The sequence below is a fragment of the Hyla sarda genome, chromosome 5, assembly GCF_029499605.1.
Source record: "Hyla sarda isolate aHylSar1 chromosome 5, aHylSar1.hap1, whole genome shotgun sequence".
Lineage (NCBI taxonomy): Eukaryota > Metazoa > Chordata > Amphibia > Anura > Hylidae > Hyla > Hyla sarda.
In genome coordinates, this window is record NC_079193.1 from 15,627,419 (window position 1) to 15,651,841 (window position 24,423).

Here is a 24,423-nt window from a genome sequence, read left to right on the forward strand (position 1 = left end):
GGAAAAAGAGAAAAGACCTCCCAGTTGCGAAACACTTTGATGACTTTGGACACACTGAAAAAGATTTACGGTTTATGTTGATAGACCACATTCCCCCACTCAAAAAAGGTGTTGATCGTGTGTTGAAGAGAAGAGAGCTCAGGTGGATTTACTCCTTAAATTCCCTGAAACCAGCAGGTCTTAAAATGGAATGCAAGATTAGCCATAAAATCTGCAATCCCTGAAAAAGTTAAATATATGATTTCTCTAATGTAATGTAAGGAACAGGATGTCTCTGCAACCCCTGTTGTAAGATTGAGTACAGTGGTCCCTCAACATACGATGGTAATTCGTTCCAAACGACCCATCGTTTGTCGAATCCATCGTATGTTGAGGGATCCGTGCAAAGTAAAGTATAGGAAGTTATACTCACCTGTCCCAGACCGCGTCCTCACCGCTCCCGATGCTGTCCCAGGGGCTCCCGATGCTGTCCCGCTGCTCCGGTGTCTTCTTCGCGATCCTCCGGCTTCTTCTGCATCTTCTGCAGGGTCCGGGCCTCGCTTTCTGGTGACGTTATTACGCTGCTGCGCCGGCGCAGCGTGCATAGTGACGTAATAACGACGCCGGAAAGCGAGGCCCGGACCCCGGAGAAGATGCAGAAGACGCCGGAGGATCGCGAAGTGGACCCGGAGCAGCGGGGATAGGTAAGTGAACCTGTCCGGGAAGCTTAAACTGCTATCCGACAGCAGCTTAAGCATTTTGCGCTGTCGGATAGCAGTTAATGCGATGGCCCCGACATCGCATGTACTTTTTTGTTATCATCATGTGTGTAATCACTTTCTTCTTCCTTCCAGAGGTGGAGGTGGGGAGCGGCGCATGAAGAAACACACGGGACATGGGGAACGCTGTCGGGAGAATTTTTTTTTTACATAGCCACAACACCTGCGCACCCTTGACGCCCGAATAAACAAGCGTACAGCCAGGAACATAGATGGGCAAGTGGATGCCTGGATGACCCAAACAAGTGAGCGGACTGATATGCTGTCACTCGGATGGATTCCCACCGCGATTGACACCAAGACGGATAAGTCTAGATGAATGGGTATCGTTCTGAGACGACCGCTCCTTAAGATGGGTACTCCCCCACCCCCACGATGTGCTGGTATAACCAGTGAACGGCTGCACAGAAGCTTGTGATGACACCCGAAAGTAAGATGATGCCAGGTTCCAAGATGGCGCACGTCCTGACGGCACAGCAGGGCGCATGCGCGAGTGGCTCCACATGTACCTTTTGTTTACCAACGTCATTTCCGCTCTGGACCGGAAGCGGTGCAAACGCCATTGCACTGCACCACGTACAGCGTTTCCACAGGCTCCGGTGTGCGCCACATGTGCTGGGACTCCTCCTCCGCCGGAAGGTACACCCACCACGCTATTACAAACATCGATTTTATGGACTTTATGATAGATAGATAGATAGATAGATATGAGAGATAGATTCAGGCAAGACAATATAAAAATTCAGTACTGAAGGAAAAATCAGTGATTTAATACTGTACTCCTTTTTCCTTTAATAATTATTTTTTTTTTTAAATTGTGTTGCATAAATTATTTTTTGAATAAAGAACATATATATATTTGTTTTTAATTTTTTTTTTAAATCTACAGTGGTCCCTCAAGTTACAATATTAATTGGTTCCAGGACGACCATTGTATGTTGAAACCATCGTATGTTGAGACCAGAACTCTATGGAAACTGGTAATTGGTTCCGAAGCCCCAAAAAGTCATCCAAAAATAGGAAAAAGTGAGGATTAAAGAAAAGTAAGTAGATAACTAATATAGGTAAAGCAAATCCTTACATATAAAAGTAAGAAAGATCTGCTGGGAGCTGTAATCACTGTCTATGTAGAGGACAGGAGCTTCTTCAGGGTCCTGTACAGTACACAGTGTCCTAAAAAAGTAACATGAGCTGCCCTCACCTGGTGTCCAAAGGAACAGATAACCCTGGTACAGGTAAAGAATACAGAACATGTAATACCTCCCTGTACTGTAGGGGGCGCTACCAGACACCAGTCAGTGCATACACTTCAGTAATACAGGTAAAGAGTAGTAGAGAACATGTAATACCTCCCTGTACTGTAGGGGGCGCTACCAGACACCAGTCAGTGCATACACTTCAGTAATACAGGTAAAGAGTAGTAGAGAAGATGTAATACCTGCCTGTACTGTAGGGGGCGCTACCAGACACCAGTCAGTGCATGCACTTCAGTAATACAGGTAAAGAGTACAGAACATTTAATACCTCCCTGTACTGTAGGGGGCGCTACCAGACACCAGTCAGTGCATACACTTCACTAATACAGATAAAGAGTACAGAACATGTGATACCTCCCTGTACTGTAGGGGGTGCTACCAGACACCAGTCAGTGTATACACTTCAGTAATACAGGTAAAGATTACAGAACATGTAATACCTCCCTGTAGTGTAGGGGGCGCTACCAGACACCAGTCAGTGCATACACTTCAGTAATACAGGTAAAGAGTACAGTACATGTAATACCTCCCTGTACTGTAGGGGGCGCCACCGGACAGCCAGTCAGTGCATACACTTTAGGAATACAAGTGTTTTACCAGTGAATGCCCATTCTGATTGGTCGGTTGTTCCAGCCATTGACACGTTTCACAGATCTGGACTGTCTGTACATCGTATGTTGAGTCTGGTTTCAAGTTACAATGGTCCAGAAAAGACCATTGTATGTTGAAACTATTGTATGTTGAGGCCATTGTAAGTTGAGGGATCACTGTATTTGTATTTTTTTTCTGTAGGGTTAGTGGTTTGGTATAAGCTATACTATACAAAATGTTTGCCTTTGGCTCCCCCCAGTGGTAGCATATGTCATCTACAAAGGGTGATTGGTTGGATTTAATGTCTCTGTAGCTTGTGAATTTTTTTTAAATGACAGAAAATTTGTCATTTGAAAACGACATTTTTCGACATATTTTGCAAGAATTTTTTTTTTTTAGATTGTTTTCAAATTATTTTACTATCTACATCAGTTTTTCCCTGTGCAGAGGTCCACCTGTTGCAAAACCACAACTCTGCCGATGGCTGCCCAAGCATGCTGGATGCTGGGAGTTGTAGTTTTGCAAAAGTTGGAGGCACCCTGGTTGGGAAACACTGATCTATATTATAAAATAATACTGAAATCTTGCAATTTCCATTCTCACTACTAGGCCCAAAACTAAGCTGAGATGTCCTGTCCTTTGATCATAAGGAGGATTACGCTGGAAAGGGACTAATACAGCATTACAGTGAAAGGTGAAGACAGTAAGAGCTCAGTCTCCCCCTTCCCTGTTTAATGAACTCTACACAGGTCACTGAACATGCCTACAATCCTCCCCCATACAAAAAATAGGGTCTGGAGAGATCCATTGTGTCTATATCCATGGGACTTCCAATAAAGCATATATCACTAAATGCTAAAAACAGATCGGGCAAGATGGCTGCCCCCATAATAATGTACCACAAATAAATTTTAAAAATAGAATAAGAAAATAGAAACAGATTAGAAAAAAAAAATCCTTGCAATTTCCATTCTCACCACTAAGCTTAAAGGGGTACTCTGCTGCTCAGCGTTTGGTACAAACTGTTCCAAATGCTAGAGCCGGCGCTGGGAGCTTGTGACATAATAGCCCCGCCCCCTCATGATGTCACGCTCCGCCCCCTCAATGCAAGTCTATGGAAGGGGGCGTGACATCTGTCACGCCCCCTCCCATAGACTTGCATTGAGGGGGCAGGGCATGATGTCATGAGGGGCGGGGCTATGATGTCACAAGCTCCCGGCACCGGCTCCAGCATTCGGAACAGTTTGTTCCAGACGCTGAGCAGTGGAGTACCCCTTTAAAACTAAGCGGACACTTCCTGTCCTGTCTGTAATGATAAGGAGGAGGATGCTGGAAAGTGATCAGTACAGCGGAAGTAGTGGAAGGTGATAGAGAAGACATTAGGAGCCCAGCCTCCCTCTCCCCCTCTATAATGACCTCTGCACAGTTATCTGAGCATACCTACATAATATACTACAAATGACATTTAAAAAAAATTACAATAAGAAAATAGAAACAAATAAATAAAAAACTTTTCTGGCGCTAATTAGTAAAAAAATATGATAATAATCTAGTTGATACATTACCTTTAAAGGGGTACTCCACTGGAAAACATTTTCTCATTTTCTCTTAAATCAACTGGTGCCAGAAAGTGAAACAGATTTATAAATTATGTTAAAAGAAAATGGGGCTCAAAGGTCAAAGATATTTGGTTTAAAATAATAATTACGGTAATATTTATTAGTATAGAATAATAATAGATTAAATAGGGAATGTACAGGGCCCTTGTACTCCCCTAATTAATTTAAATGAATACAAAATTATAAAATATAATAAAAACAGTGAATATATCAACTATAAAAATATTCTGCGAATTGAGCCTGTAATATCAGTATAGCAATCTAATAATCCTGTGGAACAACAATTTTCAATGCAAATGTTCATTCAATTGTTCCTGTTCTCAGAGATCTTCAATATAAAGCAGATACAATGTAGCAGCTACAGATATACAGTTACTCAATTGATGCAATGGTATTGAATCTATCCAGATTAATGTAACGGCTGTATGCGGTATACAAAGTGAATAACCCGGCGGCGTTCCTCGTGCACAGGTCGCGCGCTCGGGAGATGCCGCACGGTAATAGATGTCTTGGATCTGTCGGATGATCACTGTTAATGTCAGGCAAGTGTTCTATATTGTCAGGCTCAATATCGCATATTTATGATCGCTGGACGCGTTTCAAAACCATCCTCGTTTTTTTCTTCAGCAGCGGAACGTGTGAACTATGGAATAATAGTGGTTTATATACCTTAAATCACGCCCCTTCATAGTGACCTAAACTATGACCTCTATAAAGGGGCGTGATTTAAGGTATATAAACCACTATTATTCCATAGTGCACGAGGAACGCCGCCAGGTTATTCAATTTGTATACCGCATACAGCCGTTACATTAATCGCAAGTAAGAAGCCGATCGGGCCATCCACAATAAGGACTTTGTGCCTGCTGACCGCCACCATTCCCAGCTGGTCCGACTAAGGGACTCCGCTTGACAGCGCTGCAGTCCCCCCAAACGGTGCCCACCACCAAGTGCTGCTTTCTTAGGAGTTGGCCGAGACTCCAGCAGTGCGATCCCTGACTGAGGCAAGTCACCGGGCGAAAGATCCTATACAGCCGGCATTCAGGACTACACTTAAGGGAGATCCGTGGTACCCCGGGAGTGGTGAGCATTGTATGGAGTTTATTGCAAATTGGCTGATTTAATATGACTTTTTAATGTGTGATATCCACAGAGATTCATAAGGAGTGATCTTGAGTGACTGTTAATCTACTCGCTACTGATCACCAAGCGCTACATTGCATCGGCTGGATCGGGTTATCACTGTCTGGAAAGATACAGTACCATTGCATCAATTGATTAACTGTATATCTGTAGCTGCTACATTGTATCTGCTTTATATTGAAGATCACTGAGAACAGGAACAATTGAATGAACATTTGCATTGAAAATTGTTGTTCCACAGGATTATTAGATTGCTATACTGATATTACAGGCTCAATTTGCAGAATAATTTTATAGTTGATATATTCACTGTTTTTATTATATTTTATAATTTTGTATTCATTTAAATTAATTAGGGGAGTACAAGGGCCCTGTACATTCCCTATTTAATCTATTATTATTCTATACTAATAAATATTAATTATTATTGTAAACCAAATATCTTTGACCTTTGAGCCCCATTTTCTTTTACCATATTTTCCCTATTTTATACACCTTAGGTATAGGTGTTTGTTGGGTTGCTCGGGTCTTCAGTGACGGTCAGACAGACAGGAGCCTCTCCATTGTATCTATATAGATTTGTAAATTACTTCTATTAAAAAATCTTAATCCTTCCAGTACTAATCAGCTCCACAGGAAGTTCTTTTATTTTTGAATTTCCTTTCTGTCTGACCACAGTGCCTACTGCTGACACTTCAGTCCATGTCAGGAACTGTCCAGAGCAAGAGAGATTTGCTTCTACTCTGGACAGTTCCTAAAATGGACAGAAGTGTCAGCAGAGAGCACTGTGGTCAGGCAGAAAGGAAATTCAAAAAGAAAATAACTTCCTCTGGAATATACAGAAGCTGATTAGTACTGGAAGGATTAGGATTTTTTAAATAGAAGTAATTTACAAATCTGTTTAACTTTCTGGAACCGGTTGATTTAGAAAAAAAATGTTTTCCAGTGGAGTACCCCTTTAAAGAAGTTACAGAATAATAATAACAATATAAAAATAATAACAATAATATTAATGTTTTCCAGCGTAGTACCCCTTTAAGTGAAACACAATTACTGCTCGATGTTCCTGCAAGCATTGCTTTACTTTTACAACGTTTTTGCTCCAAATAATGATAGTTTTAACTCTTATAACTTCAAGTATCATCTGGTTATACTTTCTAACATTAGAATAGCAAATCACAGGATATGTGCAAGCTCTAAATCTATGTGACCTCCGTCATAGGACACTGCTCCAAAATCTGGACATTCATACATTCCTGGGATCACGACCTTTTCTATTCTGACCCCCCCCCCCCCCCCAATATATATATTTAGATTCTTTTCAGCTGACAAATTAGTTTCATAAAATAAAAATGTGTCGGAATCCTAAAAGAAAATAAAAAAATGAAAAGAAAAGGAACCATTAGTAAGAATCCATATTCCAGCTCTCCATGGCGACATATAGGGACGTTGCGCTCCTCTCTCTCGTTATATATAACCGGCTTGTGACACATTCATTACAAGCTTATTATGGTGTCAGCGACTTCTTAGCGGATCCTGGGATGCGGTCGCGTTAACCTCACAGAGAAAGAAGCAGAATGTGGAAAGTGCAAACGTGCTTAACGCAGCAGCGAAAGGTGGATGCCATGAACGTTACTCTATTACTATAGGGTCTGCATCAGTTCTGTGCATATGTAAAAAGGAAGTAAAAAGAAGTAAGAAGAAGTAAGACTGCTATAACACTATAAAATTCATCCGTTAAAAGATCCGTTGTAAACATTCCGGTATAAAATCCCTGAAAATCGGCTGTTAAACGGCCGTTACAAAATCCCATATGGTTGTTAGAAAATCCCATTATAGTCTATGGGATTTTTACATTATCCGTTTTAACCCGTTATTCATAACGGACGTTATTTTATGACGGAAGATTGTAACGGGAGAAATAGTGCAAGGGCTATTTCTTCCGTTCATTGACCCGTCACAAAATAACGTCCGTTATGAATAATGGGCTATAACGGGTTAAAACGAATAATGTAAAAATCCCATAGACTATAATGGGATTTTCTAACGACTGTATGGGATTTTGTAACGGTCGTTTAACAGCCGATTTTCAGGGTTTTTATACCGGACGTTTATAACGGATCTTTTAACAGATATATTTTACAATGTGAAAGCAGCTGAAGCTGCAGATCTGTGACTTGTTCCTGGTGTCATCGGGGGGAGGGGGAATAGGAGGTCGGAATAGGAGGTCGGTATAGAAGGTCGAAATAGGAGGACAGGATAGGAGGTCGGGATAGGAGGTCGAGATAGGAGGTCGGGATAGGAGGTCGAGATAGGAGGACGGGATAGGAAGTCGCGATAGGAGGTCGGGATAGGAGGTCATGATAGGAGGTTGGGATAGGAGGTCATGATAGGAGGTTGGGATAGGAGGTCATGATAGGATGTCAGGATAGGAGGTCGGGATAGGAGGTCATGATAGGAGGTCGGGATAGGAGGTCGAGATAGGAGGTCATCATAGGAGGTCAGGATAGGAGGCCGGGATAGGAGGACGGGATAGGAGGATGGGATAGGAGGTCGGAATAGGAAGTCGGGATAGGAGGACGGGATAGGAGGTCGGAATAGGAGGTCCGGATAGGAGGTCTGTCACGATCACACCCTATTGATCCAGCCAAGACATCAGAGAGAGTGTGATGGTGCAAGGGTTAAAGCCGCCAGACCTCTGGATATCCACTACTAGTCCCAGCAAGTCACCAAATTAACCCTTAGATAAACGTGTTTCCACCAGAGCTGCCTTTAGAAAGGTGAGCTCATATATTTAGAGATCAAAGACCAGAGCTGATTAATTAAACAATTAATCTGATAAAAGGTATCACAGTGCTGACTATATAAAAATACAGAAACAAATGACATACAGTTACAAAAATATGAAAGAGTTTGGCAAGGCAAGTTCAGAAAACAAAAGATGAAGTTCTTACAGCATGATGATATAGCAGTCCATGAGAGTGAGTTCCAGCTGTTCTTAGGATGGTCTTGTCAGCTTGTTGCACAGCATTGAACACCCTGAGTCTAGCATTGTTAAATATTATATATCTGCCTTTTTGGAGGGAGACTCCATTCCCCCCTCCCCTCTGATCCCACCAGGGGGGCATCTCTGTTCCTGGCCCTCTTATCTGGTTGATTATATGATGGGACCAGAGTGCCCTTACATCCTGCTGCTTCAAAGGAGCCTCTGACTTCAAAGGAGATACAAACAAACAGCCAGACCCCAATAAAATGCAATACTCAAAACTCAAAAGGATACACCGTCTGAATGACCTCTCACCCATGTCCTGGATAATACATCACACACAGTTATAATTTATAATACACATATAGGATTTTAATAATCAGGTCTTGGGCCTGACAAGGTCGATGGATGGGAAAGGTGGAAGGATAGGAGGTCGAGATATGAGGACAGGATAGGAGGATGAGATGGGATAGGAGGTCTGGATAAGAGGTCAAGATAGGAGGTCGAGATAGGAGGACGGGAAAGGTGGACGGGATGGGATAGGAGGTGGGGATAGGAGGTGGGAATAGGAGGACGGGATAGGAGGACGGGAAAGGTGGACGGGATAGGAGGTTGGCATAGGAGGTCGAGATATGAGGACGGGATAGGAAGTCGGGATAGGAGGTCGGGATAGGAAGTCGGGATAGGAGGTCGGGATAGGAGGTCATGATAGGAGGTCAGGATAGGAGGTCAGGATAGGAGGTCATGATAGGAGGTCGGGATAGGAGGTCGAGATAGGAGGTCATGATAGGAGGTCGAGATCGGAGGACGGGAAAGGTGGACGGATAGGAGGTCGAGATATGAGGACAGGATGGGATGGGATAGGAGGTCGGGATAAGAGGTCAAGATAGGAGGTCGAGATAGGAGGACGGGAAAGGTGAACGGGATGGGATAGGAGGTCGGAATAGGAGGTTGAGATATGAGGACGGGAAAGGTGGACGGGATAGGAGGTTGGCATAGGAGGTCGAGATATGAGGACGGGATAGGAGGTTGGGATATGATGACAGGATAGGAGGTTGGGATATGAGGACGGAATATGGGGTTTGGATATGACAACAATATATGAGGACGGGATAAGAAGTCAAAAGCTTCCTCCTTTGTTTATTTTCCTCCCCAACAAGGATTAGGAAGGAAAAAACGGGCAATGCCGGGTACTCAGCTAGTATATATATATATATATATATATATATATATATATATATATATATATATATATTTATTTATTATTGTTGTTTTTATTTATTTATTTATTTATTTATTTAATTAAAGCACTTCAGTTTTTTTCTTTTGCCCATATCGTGCACACTCTTCATCACTAGTCATATATTTTACTCCAGCACAGCTGCATTAGTTCGTTTCATTGCTGTAACTGGGTCATGTGCTCTCAAGTCTGACCCACAGAAAATATAAGTGTCTAACCCCTTGCCGCAAATGGACGTTCATTAACTTCCATCTGCGGCTCCCGAGGTATGACGCGGTATGTCGCAGTAGATTTTGTAGTAAAATTATTAATGTCATTACAAAGTAAAATTGTTGGCGCAAAGAACAAGCCCTCATATGGATTTTGTGGTGGAAAATAGAAAGTGTTATGATTTTTAGAAGGGGAGGAGAAAAAAACAAAAGTGCAAAAATGAGGGAAGGGGTTAATGTATCAGAGGAAGTGGTTAGTCATGGGGCAGCTAACTTTCTGTGAAATACAGGCTGACATCTTCACCTATCAGATCCCTCCTCTCAGTCCCCAGACCCCTCCCATCCCAGCTCTATCCGTATACTACTGCTGTTATTATTGTAGTTATACTGCTCGCCTCTCAAGCTCTTTCTGTATACTGCTGCTGCTAGCTCTATGGAATCAGGATATGTAGTAGCTATATATTTCCCTCCAGCTCTCTTTGTATACTGCTGCTGCTGTCTCCATGGTATCAGGATATATAGTAGTTATACACCTTCCCTCCAGCTTTATCTGTATACTGCTGATATCTCTATGGGATCAGGGTATATAGTATATATACACCTTCCCTCAAGCTTTATCTGTATACTGCTGCTATCTGTATGGGATCAGGATATATAGTAGTTATACAACTCCCCCTCCAGCTTTATCCATATACTGCTGCTGCTATCTCTATGGGATCAGGATATATGGTAGTTATACACCTCCCCTCCAGCTCTATCTGTATACTGCTGCTGCTATCTCTATGGGATCAGGATATATAGTATATATACACCTTCCCTCCAGCTCTATCTGTATACTGCTGCTGCTATCTCTATGGGATCAGGATATATAGTAGTTATACACCTCCCCTCCAGCTCTATCTGTATACTGCTCTCTCTATGGGATCACAATATATAGTAGTTATACACCTCCCCTCCAGCTCTATCTGTATACTGCTTCTGCTATCTCTATGGGATCACAATATATAGCAGTTATTAGTGTTGCTCACGAATATTCGCAATTCGAATATTATTCGCGAATATCGCATATTCGCGAATTCATGAATTTCGCGAATATAGCGCTATATATTCGTAATTACGAATATTCGTTTTTTTTTTTTTCTCACAGTACACATCACAGTGATCACCCCTCTCTGCTTCCAGCTTGTGTGGTGTAAAGAAGGCTCTAATACTACTGTGTGAGACTGGTTTGCGAATTTTAGAATTTCTGGTTACACTAATTTTCGCATATGCGAATTTTCGCGTATTCTAATTTTGTATATGCTAATATTCACATATGTAAATTTTCGCATATGCGAAAATAAAACGAATATGCGAATATTCGCGAATATATGACGAATATTCGCCCATATATTTGCGAATATTCGCGAATTCGAATATGGCCTATGCCGCTCAACACTAGTAGTTATACAGGGTGGGCCATTTATATGGAGACACCTTAATAAAATGGGAATGGTTGGTGATATTAACTTCCTGTTTGTGGCACATTAGTATATGTGAGGGGGGAAACTTTTCAAGATGGGTGGTGACCATGGAGGCCATTTTGAAGTCGCCCATTTTGACTCCAACTTTTGTTGTTTCAATAGGAAGAGGGTCATGTGACACGTCAAACTTATTGGGAATTTCACAAGAAAAACAATGATGTGCTCGGTTTTAACGTAACTTTATTCTTTCATGAGTTATTTACAAGTTTCCGACCACTTATAAAATGTGATCAATGTGCTGCCCATTGTGTTGGATTGTCAATGCAACCCTCTTCTCTATATACTGCTATATACTACTATATACACCGCAGGGGAAATGCTAGCACAGGCTTCCAGTATCCGTATACACTACTATATACTACTATATACACTGCAGGAGAAATGCTAGCACAGGCTTCCAGTATCCGTATACACTGCTATATACTACTATATACACCGCAGGAGAAATGCTAGCACAGGCTTCCAGTATCTGTATACACTGCTATATACTACTATATACACCGCAGGAGAAATGCTAGCACAGGCTTCCAGTATCCGTATACACTGCTATATACTACTATATACACCGCAGGAGAAATGCTAGCACAGGCTTCCAGTATCCGTATACACTGCTATATACTGCTATATACACCGCAGGAGAAATGCTAGCACAGGCTTCCAGTATCCGTATACACTGCTATATACTACTATATACACCGTAGGAGAAATGCTAGCACAGGCTTCCAGTATCCGTATACACTGCTATATACTACTATATACACCGCAGGAGAAATGCTAGCACAGGCTTCCAGTATCCGTATACACTGCTATATACTACTATATACACCGCAGGAGAAATGCTAGCACAGGCTTCCAGTTCCCGTATACACTGCTATATACTACTATATACACCGTAGGAGAAATGCTAGCACAGGCTTCCAGTATCCGTATACACTGCTATATACTACTATATACACCGCAGGAGAAATGCTAGCATAGGCTTCCAGTATCCGTATACACTGCTATATACTACTATATACACCATAGGAGAAATGCTAGCACAGGCTTCCAGTATCCGTATACACTGCTATATACTACTATATACACCGCAGGAGAAATGCTAGCACAGGCCTCCAGTATCCGTATACACTGCTATATACTACTATATACACCGCAGGAGAAATGCTAGCACAGGCTTCCAGTATCCGTATACACTGCTATATACTACTATATACACCGCAGGAGAAATGCTAGTTCAGGCTTACAGTATCCGTATACACTGCTATATACTACTATATACACCGCAGGAGAAATGCTAGCACAGGCTTCCAGTTCCCGTATACACTGCTATATACTACTATATACACTGCAGGAGAAATGCTAGCACAGGCTTCCAGTATCCGTATACACTGCTATATACTACTTTATACACCGCAGGAGAAATGCGAGCACAGGCTTCCAGTATCCGTATACACTGCTATATACTACTATATACACCGCAGGAGAAATGCTAGCACAGGCTTCCAGTATCCATATACACTGCAATATACTACTATATACAGCGCAGGAGAAATGCTAGCACAGGCTTTCAGTATCCGTATACACTACTATATACTACTATATACACTGCAGGAGAAATGCTATCACAGGCTTCCAGTATCCGTATACACTGCTATATACTACTATATACACCGCAGGAGAAATGCTAGTTCAGGCTTACAGTATCCGTATACACTGCCATATACTACTATATACACCGCAGGAGAAATGCTAGCACAGGCTTCCAGTTCCCGTATACACTGCTATATACTACTATATACACTGCAGGAGAAATGCTAGCACAGGCCTCCAGTATCCGTATACACTGCTATATACTACTATATACACTGCAGGAGAAATGCTAGCACAGGCTTCCAGTATCCGTATACACTGCAATATACTAATATATACACCGCAGGAGAAATGCTAGCACAGGCTTCCAGTATCCGTAGTTTCAGGTGCTGCACATCTCGTATCTTCACAGCATAGACAATTGCCTTCAGATGACCCCTAACATAAAAGTCTAAGGGGGTCAGTTCGGGAGACCTTGGGGGCCATTCAACTGGCCCACGACGACCAATCCCCTTTCCAAGAAACTGTTCATCTAGGAATGCTCGGACCTGACACCCATAATGTGGTGGTCACCATCTTGCTGGAAAAACTCAGGGAACGTGCAGCTTCAGTGCATAAAGAGGGAAACACATCATCATGTAACAATTTCACATATCCAGTGGCCTTGAGGTTTCCATTGATGAAGAATGGCCCCACTATCTTTGTACCCCATATACCACAACAGACCATCAATGTTTGTGTTCCAACAGTCTTGGAGGGATCTATCCAATGTGGGTTAGTGTCAGACCAATAGCGGTGGTTTTGTTTGTTAATTTCACCATTCACATAAATGTTTGTCTCATCACTGAACAAAATCTTCTGCGTAATCTGAGGGTCCTGTTCACATTTTTGTTTTGCCCAATCTGCAGCACCTGAAACTACGGATACTGGAAGCCTGTGCTAGCATTTCTCCTGCGGTGTATATAGTACTATATAGCAGTGTATACGGATACTGGAAGCCTGTGCTAGCATTTCTCCTGCGGTGTATATAGTAGTATATAGCAGTGTATACGGATACTGGAAGCCTGTGCTAGCATTTCTCCTGCGGTGTATATAGTATTATATAGCAGTGTATACGGATACTGGAAGCCTGTGCTAGCATTTCTCCTGAGGTGTATATAGTAGGATATAGCAGTGTATACGGATACTGGAAGCCTGTGCTAGCATTTCTCCTGAGGTGTATATAGTAGTATATAGCAGTGTATACGGATACTGGAAGCCTGTGCTAGCATTTCTCCTGAGGTGTATATAGTAGTATATAGCAGTGTATACGGATACTGGAGGCCTGTGCTAGCATTTCTCCTGCGGTGTATATAGTAGTATATAGCAGTGTATGTGGATACTGGAGGCCTGTGCTAGCATTTCTCCTGAGGTGTATATAGTAGTATATAGCAGTGTATACGGATACTGGAGGCCTGTGCTAGCATTTCTCCTGTGGTGTATATAGTAGTATATAGCAGTGTATACGGATACTGGAAGCCTGTGCTAGCATTTCTCCTGAGGTGTATATAGTAGGATATAGCAGTGTATACGGATACTGGAAGCCTGTGCTAGCATTTCTCCTGAGGTGTATATAGTAGTATATAGCAGTGTATACGGATACTGGAGGCCTGTGCTAGCATTTCTCCTGAGGTGTATATAGTAGTATATAGCAGTGTATACGGATACTGGAGGCCTGTGCTAGCATTTCTCCTGCGGTGTATATAGTAGTATATAGCAGTGTATACGGATACTGGAAGCCTGTGCTAGCATTTCTCCTGTGGTGTATATAGTAGTATATAGCAGTGTATACGGATACTGGAAGCCTGTGCTAGCATTTCTCCTGTGGTGTATATAGTAGTATATAGCAGTGTATACAGATACTGGAAGCCTGTGCTAGCATTTCTCCTGCAGTGTATATAGTAGTATATAGCAGTGTATACAGATACTGGAAGCCTGTGCTAGCATTTCTCCTGCAGTGTATATAGTAGTATATAGCAGTGTATACGGATACTGGAAGCCTGTGCTAGCATTTCTCCTGTGGTGTATATAATAGTATATAGCAGTGTATACGGATACTGGAAGCCTGTGCTAGCATTTCTCCTGCGGTGTATATAGTAGTATATAGCAGTTTATACGGATACTGGAAGCCTCTGCTAGCATTTCTCCTGCGGTGTATATAGTAGTATATAGCAGTGTATACGGATACTGGAGGCCTGTGCTAGCATTTCTCCTGCGGTGTATATAGTAGTATATAGCAGTGTATACAGATACTGGAAGCCTGTGCTAGCATTTCTCCTGTGGTCTATATAGTAGTATATAGCAGTGTATACAGATACTGGAAGCCTGTGCTAGCATTTCTCCTGCGGTGTATATAGTAGTATATAGCAGTGTATACAGATACTGGAAGCCTGTGCTAGCATTTCTCCTGTGGTCTATATAGTAGTATATAGCAGTGTATACGGATACTGGAAGCCTGTGCTAGCATTTCTCCTGCAGTGTATATAGTAGTATATAGCAGTGTATACGGATACTGGAAGCCTGTGCTAGCATTTCTCCTGTGGTCTATATAGTAGTATATAGCAGTGTATACGGATACTGGAGGCCTGTGCTAGCATTTCTCCTGCGGTGTATATAGTAGTATATAGCAGTGTATACGGATACTGGAGGCCTGTGCTAGCATTTCTCCTACGGTGTATATAGCAGTGTATACGGATACTGGAGGCCTGTGCTAGCATTTCTCCTGCGGTGTATATAGTAGTATATAGTAGTGTATACAGATACTGGAGGCCTGTGCTAGCATTTCTCCTGCGGTGTATATAGTAGTATATAGCAGTGTATACGGATACTGGAGGCCTGTGCTAGCATTTCTCCTACGGTGTATATAGCAGTGTATACGGATACTGGAGGCCTGTGCTAGCATTTCTCCTGCGGTGTATATAGTAGTATATAGCAGTGTATACGGATACTGGAAGCCTGTGCTAGCATTTCTCCTGCGGTGTATATAGTAGTATATAGCAGTTTATACGGATACTGGAAGCCTCTGCTAGCATTTCTCCTGCGGTGTATATAGTAGTATATAGCAGTGTATACGGATACTGGAGGCCTGTGCTAGCATTTCTCCTGCGGTGTATATAGTAGTATATAGCAGTGTATACAGATACTGGAAGCCTGTGCTAGCATTTCTCCTGTGGTCTATATAGTAGTATATAGCAGTGTATACAGATACTGGAAGCCTGTGCTAGCATTTCTCCTGCGGTGTATATAGTAGTATATAGCAGTGTATACAGATACTGGAAGCCTGTGCTAGCATTTCTCCTGTGGTCTATATAGTAGTATATAGCAGTGTATACGGATACTGGAAGCCTATGCTAGCATTTCTCCTGCAGTGTATATAGTAGTATATAGCAGTGTATACGGATACTGGAAGCCTGTGCTAGCATTTCTCCTGTGGTCTATATAGTAGTATATAGCAGTGTATACGGATACTGGAGGCCTGTGCTAGCATTTCTCCTGCGGTGTATATAGTAGTATATAGCAGTGTATACGGATACTGGAGGCCTGTGCTAGCATTTCTCCTACGGTGTATATAGCAGTGTATACGGATACTGGAGGCCTGTGCTAGCATTTCTCCTGCGGTGTATATAGTAGTATATAGTAGTGTATACAGATACTGGAGGCCTGTGCTAGCATTTCTCCTGCGGTGTATATAGTAGTATATAGCAGTGTATACGGATACTGGAGGCCTGTGCTAGCATTTCTCCTACGGTGTATATAGCAGTGTATACGGATACTGGAGGCCTGTGCTAGCATTTCTCCTGCGGTGTATATAGTAGTATATAGTAGTGTATACAGATACTGGAAGCCTGTGCTAGCATTTCTCCTGCGGTGTATATAGTAGTATATAGCAGTGTATACGGATACTGGAGGCCTGTGCTAGCATTTCTCCTACGGTGTATATAGCAGTGTATACGGATACTGGAGGCCTGTGCTAGCATTTCTCCTGCGGTGTATATAGTAGTATATAGCAGTGTATACGGATATTGGAAGCCTGTGCTAGCATTTCTCCTGTGGTCTATATAGTAGTATATAGCAGTGTATACGGATACTGGAAGCCTGTGCTAGCATTTCTCCTGCGGTGTATATAGTAGTATATAGTAGTATATAGAGAAGAGGGCTGCATTGACAATCCAACACAATGGGCAGCACATTGAACACATTTTATAAGTGGTCCGAAACTTGTAAATAACTCATAAAAGAATAAAGTTACATTAAAACCGAGCACATGATTGTTTTTCTTGTGAAATACCCAATAAGTTGGTTGTGTCACATGACTCTCTTCCAATTGAAAAAACAAAAGTTGGATTCAAAATGGCCGACTTCAAAATGGCCACCATGGTCACCGCCCATCTTGAAAAGTTTCCCCCCTCACATATACTAATGTGCCACAAACAGGAAGTTATCACCAACCATTCCCATTTTATTAAGGTGTATACATAGAAATGGCCCACCCTGTACACCTCCCCTCCAGCTCTGTCTGTATACTGTTGCTGCTAAGGCCAACTGCACCACTCTTCTTTTGCACAGGTTTTTTATAAATCTCCCCCAATAGGGTTTAAAAAAAAAACATTCCTGCCACATTCCTAAACCAGATAAACACCAAGCATACACAAGAACCTCTCCATTATTATTTTGTCTCTGTCTCTCTTCCTCTCAAAATAGCGTAAAACAACAACTTTTGAGAATCTTTATTTCTGCTGCACATTTCAAATATATAAAGAATAATATTCGAAATTTAAAAAACAAACAATTTATTATTATTATTATTTTTTTTTAATGAAATGATATTCCAGATAAAGCTCGCCGATGTAAAAAAGTGACATCCGTAACATGTTTATCGAAACAGTCACAACAAGCAGCGCAGGGTGTTGCATTAGGGAATATGGTTACACGACCGGAACTATAGGCACCGATTAATTTGGGACTGGCTTCTTTTGTGTTTGCGGTTTCCTTTCGGTATCGCTCACTGCTGCCACCTACTGTAATCCCAGCCCAGGAACCAGCCAGTGAATGTTGGGGGTTCATATCCTTGTTTGACGGTGGTAATGGGAATTCCTTTATCTCTTCCCGATGGATCAGTGTCGATGTATTGCTTGGCTGGAAGAAAAAAAGGTTAAAGGTTACATTAAAGGGGTATTCCAGGAAAAAAAAATATTTTTTTTTATATCAACTGGCTCCAGAAAGTTAAACAGATTTGTAAATTACTTCTATCAAAAAATCTTAATCCTTCCAATAGTTATTAGCTTCTGAAGTTGAGTTGTTGTTTTCTGTCTAACTGCTCTCTGATGACTCACGTCCCGGGAGCTGTGCAGTTCTTATGGGGATATTCTCCCATCATGCACAGCTCCCGTGACGTGACATCATCATTGAGCAGTTAGACAGAAAACTTCAGAAGCTAATAACTATTGGAAGGATTAAGATTTTTTAATAGAAGTAATTTACAAATCTGTTTAACTTTCCGGAGCCAGTTGATATATAAAAAAAAGTTTTTGCCTGGAATACCCCTTTAATCCTTCCAATAATTGTCAGCTGCTGAAGTTGAGTTGTTCTTTTCTGTCTGGCAACAGTGCTCGCTGCTGACATCGCTGCTTGTCTCGGGAACTGCACAGGGTAGAAGAGGTTTGCTATGGGGATTTGCTTCTAAACTGGGTGGTTCCCGAGACACGTGTCATCAGAGAGGACTTAGACAGAAAAGAACAACTCAACTTCAGCAGCTCATAAGTACTGAAAGGATTAAGATTTTTTAATAGAAGTCATTTACAAATCTGTTTAACTTTCTGGAGCCAGCTGATATATATAAAAAAGTATTTTCCTGGATAACCCCTCTAAAGCAGTGTTTTCAATACAGTTTGTCTCCAGCTTTTGCCTCCAGCTGTTGCGAAACTACAACTCCCAGCATGCCCGGACAGCCAACGGCTGTCCGGGCATGCTGGGAGTTGTAGTTTCGCAACAGCTGGAGAAACACAATGTTTGGAAAACACTAGGATTAGGGTGCGTTCACACTGAGGAAAAGGAAAGGAATCACGCGTAAAAATTCCGCTGTGGAATTTACATTTTTTTTTTCGTGTGAAAAATGCGCAGAATTTATGCAGAACTCTGCACAGATTTTCTGCACGGAATATAGCTGTTTTTTTTTTTTTTTGTTGGACTACAACCACCAATTGGAATTTCCCTTTTCATTTTTTTTTTTTCGTACAGAATTTCCGTGTGAATTCCGTGCAAATTCCATGCAAATTCCACACAAATTTTGCGCAAATTTCGTGCAGAAACGATTTCAAGCTGAAATTTTTTTTACCATTGACTTCAATGGGCCTCTGCTTGCGTATTCCGCAAGAAGAATGAACATTTTCTTTCTTCTAGCGGGACGGAATTCTGCGGCAGAATATAGCAGGAAACAGTTTTTTTTTTTTTTTGCTGGACTACAACCACCAATTGGAATTTCCCTTTTTATTTATTTACTTAATTTTTTGCCTGGAAATTCCGTGCAAATTCCACGCAAATTTTGTGCGGAAACGATTTCAAGTGGAATTTTTTTTTTTACCATGGACTTCAATGGACTTCTGCTCGCATATTCCGCAAGAAGAATGAACATGTTCTTTCTTCTAGCTGGACGGAATTCCGCGAGCGGAATTTACGCAGTGTTAACAGTGCAGAGTGCCGAATTCAATGGCAAAGTAGATGTTAATTATTTCTAAGCAGAGAATTCAAGAGGGATTACTCAGTGTGAACGCGCCCTTAAAGTGACACCAACCTGTCGGCCAAGTGCATAGTATTTAGAATGCATTGACAACAGTGACATCTTCAGGTCAAAAGTGGGTATTGCGCTTTATCAGAAAAATGTGAAAGCTTAGCAAATCTATAAGCATGAAATATTATACTTGTTATTAGGAGGGGGACGGCGTCATGACCTAGGAAACAACGGGCTAATGTAACAGTGAGGCGCACTGGTACTTTGTAGACCAAGGGCCCACATATTCCTGGACTATAGTTGCCAGTTATCCTGATTTTGCCAGTACTGTCCCAACCATTGTCCTGCAGGGGCGGCATTTAGGTCATGATAGTAATAATCTAACTCTTCTTACTTTCAGCTCCGCTAGCCTGGCTACTCCTTATGTGTTTTATTTATTTATATAGCACCAACATATTCCACAGCGCTGTACAAAGACCAGGTGCTGCTTCACATGATGCATGATAGCACCCAGTACCAAAGAGGAAAGGTGAACAAGTGAAGGAATCTGAATATTTGGGGATCTGGAGTGTGGAGTATGGTCTGAGGCCTTAATATTGCTTTAATTTCAATGGCCAATTGCATCTGAGATCACTGCAAACAATCTTCTCCCTATTTCCCTATGTCCTATTGAGGACAAAATACAGGAAATATACAGGAACATGTCATCACTGTGTGACGACATCACACAGTTCCCCCATATAGACATGATGACATCACACAGTTCCTCCATATGGACATGATGACATCACACAGTTCCTCCATATGGACATGATGACATCACACAGTTCCTCCATATGGACATGATGACATCACACAGTTCCTCCATATAGACATGATGACATCACACAGTTCCTCCATATGGACATGATGACATCACACAGTTGCTGCACATCCATGATGAGAATCTTCTGTTCCCCACATTCCAGTGTTGATCTATTGGATGAGATCTGGTGACTGCGGAGGCCATTGGAGTCATGTGACCTCATTGTCCTGTATGAGATGATGTCATGTGACCTCATTGTCTTGTATAAGATGATGTCATGTGACCTCACTGTCCTTTATGAGATGATGTCATGTGACATGGGACATTATCCTGCTGGAAATATCATCAGAAGATACTGTGGTCATAAAGGGACGGACATGGTCAGTAACAATACTCTGGTAGACTGTGGTGTTTATACCAGGATCAATTGGTACTAAGGGGCCCAAAGTGACCAGAAAATCCCCCCCCCCCCCATTACACCATCGCCGGCCTGAACCTGATACAAGGCAGGAGGGATCCAGGCTTTATGTTGTTTACACCAAATTTTGACCCATCTGAATGTCACAGCTGGAATGGAGAATCATCCGACCAGACAACGTTCTTCCATCTTCCATTGTACATTTTTTTGGTTCCTGTATGAATTTTAGCCTCAGTTTCCTGTTCTTAGCTGACAGGAGTGGCCTCCGATGTGGTCTTCTGCTAGTGTAGCCCATCTGCTTCCAGGGTGGATATGTTGTGTGGTCAGAGATAATATTCTGCACACCTTGGTTGTAACCAGTGGTTATTTAGGTTACTGTTGCCTTTCTGCCACCTCGAACCAGTATGCCCCTTCTCATCTGACATCAACAAGGCATTTCCTTTTACACAACGGCCACTCACTGGATATTTCCTTTTTCAGACCGTTCTCTGTAAACCCTAGAGATCGTTGTGTGTGAAAATCCCAGTAGATCAGCAGTTTGTGAAATTCTTAGACCAGTCCGTCTGGCACCAACAACCATGTCACATTACTTAAACCCTATTCCTTCTCCACTCTGAAACTTCAGTGTGAACTTCAGTAAGTTGTCTTGACCACATCTACATGCCTAAATACAGTCATTTGCTGCCATGAGATTGGATATTTGTGTTTACAAGCAATTGAAGAGGTGTAAGAAAGTGGCCGGTGAGTGTATTTTGAACTGTTGGCAGCTATAGATGTCGGTAGGAGTCTCCACAAAGCTGAACTAGTGGGTGATATTGCCCATCCCCATGTGTCATTTTGGGGGCTATATGAAGTGAGCGATTTAAATTCAGGGGTCCATGTAAGTCTATTGTAGTGGCAAAAGAGTTCAGTGGGTGCTGAGGTGGTCATCTAACAAGTGTTCCATCTTTCCTATATTGCACCCTACATTTATATCAGTTTATCTACATGGCCGTAAATGTTGGCACCCCTGAAATCTTTCTAGAAAATGAAGTATTTCTCACAGGAAAGTATTGCAGTAACACGTGTTTTGCTATACACATGTTTATTCCCTTTGTGTGTATTGGAACTAAACCAAAAAAGGGAGGAAAAAAAGCAAATTGGATATAATGTCACCAAACTCCAAAAATGGGCTGGACAAAATTATTGGCACCCTTAACTTAAAGGACAACTGCAGTGGAACACATTTATATATGCCCGTGCCCGGGCCTCAAAAATAAACAAAATAAACTCATACATACCTTCCTACGAGCCCCTGTTGGTCCGGTACAGGCCTCACAGTCCGGCAGTGCTGACGTCATTCCACTTCCTGGGGACGGGGACGCCGCAGAGCCATTAGTGTATCACCGGCCGTAGCGATGTCCCGCCCTGGCTGGTGATAGGCTGAGCCCACTGTCATGTAAGGAGCTCTGGCCGGCTTCTTACATGACAGTGGGCTCAGCCTATCACAGGCAGGGGCGGGACATCGCTGCGGCCGGTGATCTGCCGACGGCTCTGCGGCATCCCCGTCCCCAGGAAGTGGAATGACGTCAGCACTGCCGGACTGTGAGGCCTGTACCGGACCAACAGGGGCTCGTAGGAAGGTATGTATAAGTTTATTTTGTTTATTTTTGAGGCCCGAGCACGGGAATATATAAAAGTGTACCACTACAGTTGTCCTTTAATATTTGGTTGCACACCCTTTGGAAAAAATAACTGAAATCAGTGGCTTCCTAAAACCATCAATAAGCTTCTTACACCTCTCAGCCGGAATGTTGGACCACTCTTCCTTTACAAACTGCTCCCGGTCTCTTATTGGAAGGTGCCTTTTCCCAACAGCAATTTTAAGATCTCTCCACAGGTGATCAATGGGATTTAGATCTGGACTCATTGCTGACACTTCAGAACTCTCCAGCGCTTTGTTGTCATCCATTTCTGGGGGCTTTTTGACGTATGTTTGGGGTCATTGTCCTGCTGGAAGACCCAAGATCTCGGATGCAAACCCAGCTTTCTGACACTGGGCTGTACAGTGCGACCCTAAATCCATTGGTAATCCTCAGATTTCATGATGTCTTGTACACATTCAAGGCCCCCAGTGCCAGAGGCAGCAAAACAACCCAAAACATCACTGACCTCCACCATATTTCACTGTAGGTACTGTGTTCTTTTCTTTGTAGGCCTCATTCCGTTTTCGGTAAACAGTAGAATGATTTGCTTTACCAAAAAGCTCTATCTTGGCCTCATCTGTCCTCAAGACGTTTTCCCAGAAGGATTTTGGTTACTCAAGTTCATTTTGGCAAAATGTAGTCTTGCTTTTTTATGTCTCTGTATCAGCAGTGGGGTCCTCCTGGGTCTCCTCCATAGTGGGGTCCTCCTGGGTCTCCTCCATAGTGGGGTCCTCCTGGGTCTCCTCCATAGTGGGGTCCTCCTGGGTCTCCTCCATAGTGGGGTCCTCCTGGGTCTCCTCCATAGTGGGGTCCTCCTGGGTCTCCTCCATAGTGGGGTCCTCCTGGGTCTCCTCCATAGTTGGGTCCTCCTGGGTCTCCTCCATAGCGTTTCATTTCATTTACATGTCGACGGATAGTTCGCGCTGACACTGATGCTTCCTGAGCCTGCAGAACAGCTTGAATATCTTTGGAGCTTATCCACCATGCGGACTATCCAGCGTTGACACCTTTCATCAATTTTTCTCTTCCGTCCACGCCCAGGGAGATTATCTACAGTGCCATGGGTTATAAACTTCTTGATAATGTTGCGCACTGTGGACAAAGGCAAATCTAGATCTCTGGAGATGGACTTGTAACCTTGAGATTGTTGATATTTTTCCACAATTTTGGTTCTCAAGTCCTCAGACCGTTCTCTTCTCTCTGTTGTCCATGCTTAGTGTGGCACACAGACACACAATGCAAAGACTAAGTGAACTTCTCTCCTTTTTATCTGCTTTCAGGTGTGATTTTTATATTGCCCACACCTGTTACTTGCCCCAGGTGAGTTTAAAGGAGCATCACATGCTTGAAACAATCTTATTTTTCCACAATTTTGAAAGGGTGCCAATAATTTTGTCCAGCCCATTTTTGGAGTTTGGTGACATTATGTCCAATTTGCTTTTTTTCCTCCTTTTTTGGTTTAGTTCCAATACACACAAAGGGAATACACATGTGTATAGCAAAACATGTGTTACTGCAATCCTTTTCTGTGAGAAATACTTCATTTTCTTGAAAAATTTCAGGGGTGCCAACAATTACGGCCATGACTGTACATCAGTTTATCTTGATCAGTTTGTCTAGATCAGTTTATTTATCTATATCAGGCTGGGTTCACACCACATTTTTGCAATACATTTTCAATGTGAAAACCGTATGCTCCATTGAAAACCGTACGCCAAATGATGCATCCGGTTGTGTCCATTTTGCATCTTGTACGGTTTTGTCCATTTTTTCCCGTACCCAACACTGTAGCCTACCACCGTTTTTGGTCTGGGTGAAAAACCGTATGGAAACC

At 42.4% G+C, this 24,423-nt stretch overlaps 1 protein-coding gene across 1 annotated transcript in view; it reads right to left on the minus strand.

The window, feature by feature from the left end:
* Positions 1-17,777: 17,777 nt before the first annotated feature.
* Positions 17,778-24,423, minus strand: part of LOC130272905 (scinderin-like) — a 154,461-nt gene continuing 147,815 nt past the window's right edge. The window contains exon 16 of the mRNA XM_056518912.1: positions 17,778-18,090. Coding sequence (XP_056374887.1) covers positions 17,957-18,090 — 134 coding nt within the window. The 3' untranslated portion in view covers positions 17,778-17,956. The remainder of the gene's footprint in view (positions 18,091-24,423) is intronic.